The sequence below is a fragment of the Arachis ipaensis genome, chromosome B05 (assembly GCF_000816755.2).
Source record: "Arachis ipaensis cultivar K30076 chromosome B05, Araip1.1, whole genome shotgun sequence".
NCBI lineage: Eukaryota > Viridiplantae > Streptophyta > Magnoliopsida > Fabales > Fabaceae > Arachis > Arachis ipaensis.
In genome coordinates this window covers 146,683,890-146,691,898 of record NC_029789.2, presented here as the reverse complement: position 1 = coordinate 146,691,898, position 8,009 = coordinate 146,683,890, and the positions used below count along the sequence as shown (strand labels likewise).

Here is an 8,009-nt window from a genome sequence, read left to right as displayed (position 1 = left end):
AACTGACCTTATGAAGAAATTTTTTTTCAGAGTTGTTAACTTGTCAATGCTTAGAAAGACTTATATTTATATTTAATTATTATTATAATAATAACAATTTTTTAAGTTTTTGATATTTTTAGTACATTAAAAATATAAATAAATTTTATTTTTAATATTTTTAGAAAAAAAAATAGTTGCTCCCTATACTTTTTCTTTTTCTTGTTCTATCTTGTAGTCTTAATTATTTTTTTATTTCAAACATAACAATAATTGCATTAAAGTCATAGTCCAAAAGGTTGTGCACTTGAGCAAAGTTGGAAGCTCGTGACCAAATAAAAAGGAAAAAAAAAGGGTTGGAAGCTAGTCAATTTCACAAACTTGCCCAAGGACATGATTTTTCTTCTTGCTTCATCTTACAGCCACAAATGGTTCTTCTAATCCTTCACAATAATCATGGAATTAATTAGGATATATTAGAAAGATTGTTAATTAAGAGAATCACTAGCGATCTGTCGACACACATAGAGGAGTCATAGGCTTTTTGTGATGATAATATTGATAGCTTGTTGGTTTTATTAATACCAAATTTCCTTCCTATGTTCATGGCATGTGATTCTCATAATATATATGGAATGGGAAATCATTGGAACCAATATTAACTGTGTACAATATATACAATGAATTAAAAAAAATATAAAATTAAAATTAAAAATTAGATCATTAATTAATTATTTAATTTTAAAATTTAAAATTTAAAAATTAATATTAATATTTAAATTCATTCACATTATGTACGGTTATTTCTAATTCATGTCCAAAATTCATTGTCATCTTTTCGGTTCTCACCTCGCGTCATTGAATTTCTCCGGCCATATCGAAACCGCCGCATCTTTCCACCGACACCATCCTCACCTCCGCAGATCAGTCCGATGCACCTCGTCCTCCAACGCTCAGCCTAACATTGCTGCAGCTATTTTTGTGCATCTCTTCCAAACCAGTTTCGTTTTTTCCCATTCCTTCAAGCTTTTTCTCACCGATGATACCACCATACTCTTCTTCTTCTTCAGATTTAAGCATGGTTAGCTATTGGTAGTGTGTTTTATTTAGATTTAGGAACCAAAACTAAATGGTTTTTTTTACCAACTTTTTATGAAAGAAGAAAAGCTATATAATGACTTAATCAACTTCCATGAAAAAACATAGTGGGTTATACATTGCATCTCCGACCGCCTCTTTCACAAAACGGCTCTCAAATGAAATGAGAATATCAAAATTTAAATCCAAATTAAAAATAATAATAATAAAAATAAATTAATGTTTACAGCAGATAAGGACATTTGTCAAAGCTTTGAAATTGGAGAGAGGGACCCAAAAACTAATAATATTGAGGAATCTTGAATCTTACGCATATTCTAATGCATGCAATGCATGCAAATGGTTAAAATAGATTGTTTCCTTAGTGTGATTGCTATATCATATTAGATTAATTAATTAATTAAAAATTTAAAATGATTTGTTTGACTTAATCACATAAGTTAAGGATAAGAGTGAGTGTGAATTCCAAAATATGCATTATTTATAGGACAAGTGGGCGAATATTGCCACACACAAATTATAAAAGAAAAGGACAAAGAAAAAAAATTAAATTCTTTTCCTCCCAACCTACTTGTTTGTTATACCTTTTTTCTAGTTGGATGAGAACGCAATGCAAATTGCGAATCTATATATAAAATTGAGACTATCTTAATTAGTTTATAGAAAATTAAAAGTTGTTGAGATTTATCAAGGATTGTTAGGTTTGTGAGGAATTCATCAGAAATAAATATGCATCTATATGTAATTAGTAATATATTCATTAATCATTAGAATTAGAATGGAACATATGGCAACCCATATTATTATCATTAATAGTTTTTATGGATGCTTAACCCATTACTAATTTAATCATACATACACGAGTTATCTTGAATCTGTATAGATTAATTAATTGTATTGAGCGTATGTATGAGATCTAGAAAGGAGTCAATAATTATGGCTAGCTTAATCAACAAGATACTCATTTTGTCATATAGTGCTCTTTCATGAATCATGACCCTTTTGATAGCACTATTACAAATTAACAATTGATCATGCTTTAATAATAATTAACCTTTTTTTCCGAAGTTCAAAGTAATTATAACTTTAGAATTTAAAAAATCAAATGTTTCATGATTGATCACAAGATGGCCTAATATTTTTTACATACCGGTAAGCTAAGCATTGACTATGATTAGTTACTTAAATCAATAGATTGATTTATTTGTTTATGAGTATATACCCATTTTGGTCCTCAAAAGAATTTTAAACCAGACATTTTAGTCCCCAACAAAAATTAATTATTCGATTAGTCCCTAACAATTAATTCTATCAGTCACTTAGATCCTTGGCTCCGTCAACTCTAACGGAAGACAAAATGGTCCCTAAAAACTCTAACATGGGACAAAATGATTCCTGACAACTCTAATAAGGGACAAAATGATCCCTAACCCCTTTATTCGAAAACGACACTGTTCTTCCCCAATTTTTATCATATATCGCATAACCCTAACATTCATACTCTCCTTCTTCACCTCCACAATCTTCTTTTTCATCTTTTCCTTCCTCCTCTTTAGCTCCAAGATTAAGGCATGGTGTAATTGTCACATGTGTCGCACCTACCTCAACATGTCATGGACCACACACTTCCTAAATCTTTGTGACTGGTACATCCACCTCCTCTGCACTTCACCCACCAAAAGCATCCACTTTCACGTCTTTGATAACATCACCTCCAACTCCGACAACGTCCACGACATCCTCAAGACCAAGTTCTACAACTACTCCAAGGGCACGCCTTTCTCCACTCTCCGGCAAGCAATATAGATTTTTGGACATTAGGACATCATGAGAAGATTCTCCTTCGACATCATATGCAAATTCTCATTTGAAATAGACACTGAGTGTTTCATTCCTTCTTTCCCAGAGTCCAAGTTGGCAGACAGCTTCGACCTCGCATCCAAGCTATTACAATGAGCAATGTCACCGCTGCCGCTCATATGGAAACTGAAGCGATTACTGAACATTGATTCGAAGAAGAAGCTGAAGGAAACGATCGGAGTGGTGGACAATGTGGTCATGGAGATGTTAGAACAGAGGAGGAGGGAGATGGCAACGACGACGATGAGTCTTAACAAATCAGACTTGCTTTCTATATTCATGGGATCCATCGAAGACGACAACTAGTTGAGAGACATAGGCATTAATTTCCTGAGTATGAATTGGTTGAGAATAAGTTGAGGATTTTTTTTCTTGTGAACATTAAATTTATAGAGTGTGCATTGTGCAGTTTGAAGTTACAGTGTTAGACTATTAGTGTTATACGAGATATGATGAAAATTGAGAGAGAACAGTTTCATTTCCGAACAGAGGAGATCAGGGACCATTTTGTTTCCTGTTAGAGTTGTCAGGGACTATTTTGTCTTCCGTTAGAATTAACGGAGTAAAGGACCTAAGTGACTGACGGAGTTAATTGTTAGGGACCAATCGAGTAATTAATTTTAGTTGAGGACTAAAGTATCTAGTCTAAAATTCTTTGAGGACCAAAATGGGTATATACTCTTTGTTTATTTATTTATTTATCCCCTATGGGAAACAAAGGCAATAGCATTGTATAGTACCAAGTTGCACATAGTAATACTATTGTTTGATAACCTTCCTTAAACACATAATATGGAATGATTATTCATTCCCATCTTTGTCTTTCAGCAAGATAAGTATATTTGGTTTCAGCTTCAAATATAATCAACAAAGATGTATGTGTGATTAAGTCCACATTTTTGGTTATCAGATATGTAACAAGCAGTAATTAATTAATTATTTACTGAGCAAATGATATGGTGCTAGCGTAACGCAACAATAGTTCTCTCCACTAGTTTGGAATTTGTGGTAAGACACTAAGACTCAATTAGTATAATTGTTCCATAAATTACATGGAATTTGATTAATGACGTGCTACGCTAAGAAATCATATTACAGTCTAAGGAACAGTTAGTTGTGATTAGTCAAGTGAAAAATAATAAAGAAAAAAGAGAGTGAAGAATATATGGCCAAAAAAAAATTCTGTGGGGCCAAAAATAATAAAATATTCATTTTGGTTTTTAACATGTCTCTCTATCTCTATTCTCTACAGACTTTACTATAAAGATTAATCTGATTTAAAATATGTTCTCAATTGGAATATAAACTTTCTATTTGGATGTGATTGAGGTCGTTAATCATGGCTAAATTTAACCATTTTATGCGAAAACAGGTGAAGCTGAAAAAGTAATGTATTTAAATATCACACAATTCATTGTCACTAAATATCTCATCATAATTGCTCACCAAATTAATGGTTGTAGCCTGCATGAAATTAAATGCACAAAGTCACAAACTAGACATCCTTTTCTGTATAAATAACCCAACCCGCAAAAGACTACAAAGTTCCGCATATGGAATGTGATTTATTGCAAAAATAAAAGCACATGTTACCTGACTTCTTATGTTTACAATTTTTTCACTACTATAAAGTTATCACCTTATTCACCGAATCTGAAATAATTGTGATTTGCCTAAATCGAATAATCTAATGTGTGATATATTTATTCCAGCCCAGAGTATATTCGGTGTCAGATTACACGGGTGTGAAATGAGTCCTGGGCTTTTGGCCCAACCCCTTGTTTTCATGAACAGAATTTCCAATCAGACGTCAACAACCCAAGGTCATATTATACTTGACCAAAAGATCAAAAATAACAAGGGCATGGTATGATTTATGGCAGACTTTCTCCATGTTTCAATTTTCATCGAAGACTTCTCCACACTCCAAATCATTATTCATTCATGTTTACTTATGATCTATTGTCATGTAATGGGAAATCTCCAGAGATAAATAGGTATCATTAGTTATCTGCCAGGACACAGGATCAAAGGTTACAAAGCTAGCATTTAGCATTTAGCATTTAGTTCAGGATTTCACTCAATACATTGTCATTCATCAAGTACAAGTACATGATGCTTATCCAGTATACAATCACATCTTCTCAAGGGCATTTTCTGTCCTCAAGTAGTATATTAGTATCAAAATTTTGAGTACTGTGATTTGAGAATCTCATTTGAGTGGGGCACAAGCTTCACCAATTTGTGACTTTAAGCTTGAACCAGTTATTACCTTCTTTCCCCAACTTTTTTTTCCTTCCATATGTAGTATGTACAGATAAAAAAAATGGTAGGTGACAAACGAGTCCATGAGTAAAAGGATAGCTTCTTCCATATAATAATCTCCAAGAGCTGAGTTTGGATCAGATATCATCCTCAATACGATATTCCAATAAAGCTAAAATCCCTTAGTAGCGTTCCTCATCCTTCAATAGTTCAATGAGAGACTTAAAACACTTGGCCAATCAACATTAAAATTATCACTTTAGTTGAGATGGGGGTATAAATAAGAATTATCCACTGTTTCAAAATTGGAAACTATATAGAGTGAGACACTCATCAATCGCAAAATTGGAAAAAACCCTTGATCAAATGATTCCCTCCTACACTAAGTTATGATGTTTCTTGCCTTGATACACTATCTTCATCAAAACTATTGTCTTCATCTCCAACATCCGAATCAACATCTGAACCTATGTCTGAGGTCAAATTGCCCTCTTCATCCTTATCCTGATCCATTACATCTCCATCCTTGAAGTCCTCACAAGGATCCTCCACAGCTACCCTTGCTATCTGCCCCATCTCATCATCCAACCTGCTTCTCCTGTATCCAACCAATTCCCTGTCAATCCTCGCCTTCCGGGGGCTCAACAAGACCAACTCAGCCAGCTTCCTCCGCGCCAAATACAGATCATTTGGCTCAATCAACTCACCCTTCCTATAAGCCTCTCGCAGGAAAACCGTGTGGAGCTTCCCCTGGTTCCCCCTTGTCGACACGTAGAAAATCCCCTGGTGCTGGAGAAGGAAATCCTTCAACTTATTCGGCAGGTTCATCGCCTGCCGGAAGTGTGCGATCCTCTCCAAGGTAATCTTCTTCTCCACGGTCAATGACAACAACTCGTGGATTGAGGCAACAGCCCTCTTCTCCATCCTCTTTTGCGCCTCAATCGACCTCAAATCAAAGCCAGAAACATCCTCATAAGGGGACCAATAAGGTAACCTCTGCCACTTCCACATTGCAATCTTAAAATACTTCCCAATCTTAAAACCTGGTGGAAAATCAATTAGAAATGAGAACCTAACATCTTCAGCATCACCACCTCTCTCCCTGTAAATTCTCTCTCTAACATTCTCAATTGCACAGACTGCTAAACTAGGTTCTCTTTCTACAAGCTCAATGTACTTGTTCCTTCTCTCATTTGAATCAACTAAGCGAAAAAATTGGGGATACCTTAGAACCACCGAGAATTCGAAGTCGTCCGGTAACCCTAGAGCGGAGCGTGCGATCCTCACGTGCTCGAGGCGAAGCCGCTGCGTGTTCGACATCATGAGAAGCTTGCGGAGGCACGTGACGGCGCGTGGAACCTGCGCGAGCAATGCTTCGTTCTCCTGCTTGATTTGGAGGATTGCCTGGCGCGTGAGGCGGCAGAAGAGCACGCGCTGCACGGGGTGCTCGAAGATTTCGAAGACGTGAGGGAACTTGAGGATGAAAGCACCGACTGTGTTGCGCGTGAAGCCTATGCGGTGCGCTAGGGTTTCGAGGCGCGAGATTGGGAGCGATTGGTTGTGCTCGTTGAGGATGATGTTCTGGACCTTGAGGACCTTCCGCGTCTTCTTCTCGACTTCCATGTAATTGTCGTAGCCGTGGTCGCGAACCCTCTGCATTTTCTTCGGGATCGAGGTGGATTGCGACATTGCTCGCGTGGGATTGAAATTCGGATGATGGTGATGCTGATGCTGATGCTGAATCATAGGGATATTTTCGATCTTGCTTCTGATGAGCTTGGAGCTGTGTACGATGAAGGTTCGCATTTTGGGGATTTAGGGTTTTTGTTTTTCTGATGAGCTTGCTTCAGAGTTCAGCTGAGAAGTGAGCTTAACGACAGTGGAAGGGTATAAACGGCATTATACGAAACATTTGGGGCGGATTTGTAAAATACTGAAATTGATGTGGGATATTTTGGGCTTCAAGTTGGGTTGTGTTTCTCTCTATAGAAGGCCGAATTCAAAATAGAAAACAAATAACCTTTTTTTGGGTCAAGAAATAACCTTTTATTGAAACACGTTGACGAGAAAAATTCGTGAAAAACTATTGCTTTGCTTTTTTAATTACTTTTTTTTGTTGTAATTACTTTTACATATTTCTAATGAGTTTCCACTTTTTTGTTGATAGGGCTGTCAATGAATAGGATAGGATCTGGACTCTAACTTAATTTTATTTGTGGGTTAAAAAATTTTTTAAAATTCTATCCTACTATGCCTATAGGTTGAGAATCTCTCATCCCTAATCCTACCCGTATTCTAAAGTTCTAAATCCTATCATATTCGACTATACCCACAGAAAAAATAAAAAAATTTTCAAGCAAATATAAAATTCAATCATTCCGAATTTCATATATATATATTAATAAAATAGAAAATAAGTTTAAATTAAAATTAAAAGCAATAAAATATTAAAGAAATCTAACATAAAATTACATATAATATGATCATCAACTAGTTTAGTGGTTATTTTAAGTTTTTATTAGAAGAAAATTGTGGGTTCAATACTTACTTTCTTCACTACATACATAACTTCTCGCACCCTACTCTATCTACCTGCAGCAGATCGGATAGACAACCCTATCTGAACAGGTTAGTCCAAATAGGATATATATTGCCAGCCCTAGTTGTTGAGATTGTCATTTTTATTTAAGATTTCTTTATTCTGTTATGTATAAATGGAATTGCAACTGCACATACATGTTTCACATTCTAACCCATAAAAGAAAGGAATATGGCTATGAAACCAAATATGTTTTTCGCAAGTCTGC

The 8,009-nt window shown here is 35.4% G+C and overlaps 1 protein-coding gene across 1 annotated transcript; it reads right to left on the bottom strand.

Annotated features, from left to right (window-relative positions):
• Positions 4,629–7,209, bottom strand: LOC107644810 (protein ROOT PRIMORDIUM DEFECTIVE 1). Its single transcript, XM_016348737.2, has one exon. It carries the CDS (start codon positions 7,006–7,008, stop codon positions 5,590–5,592), a length of 1,419 nt encoding a protein of 472 aa, XP_016204223.1. The 5' UTR covers positions 7,009–7,209; the 3' UTR covers positions 4,629–5,589.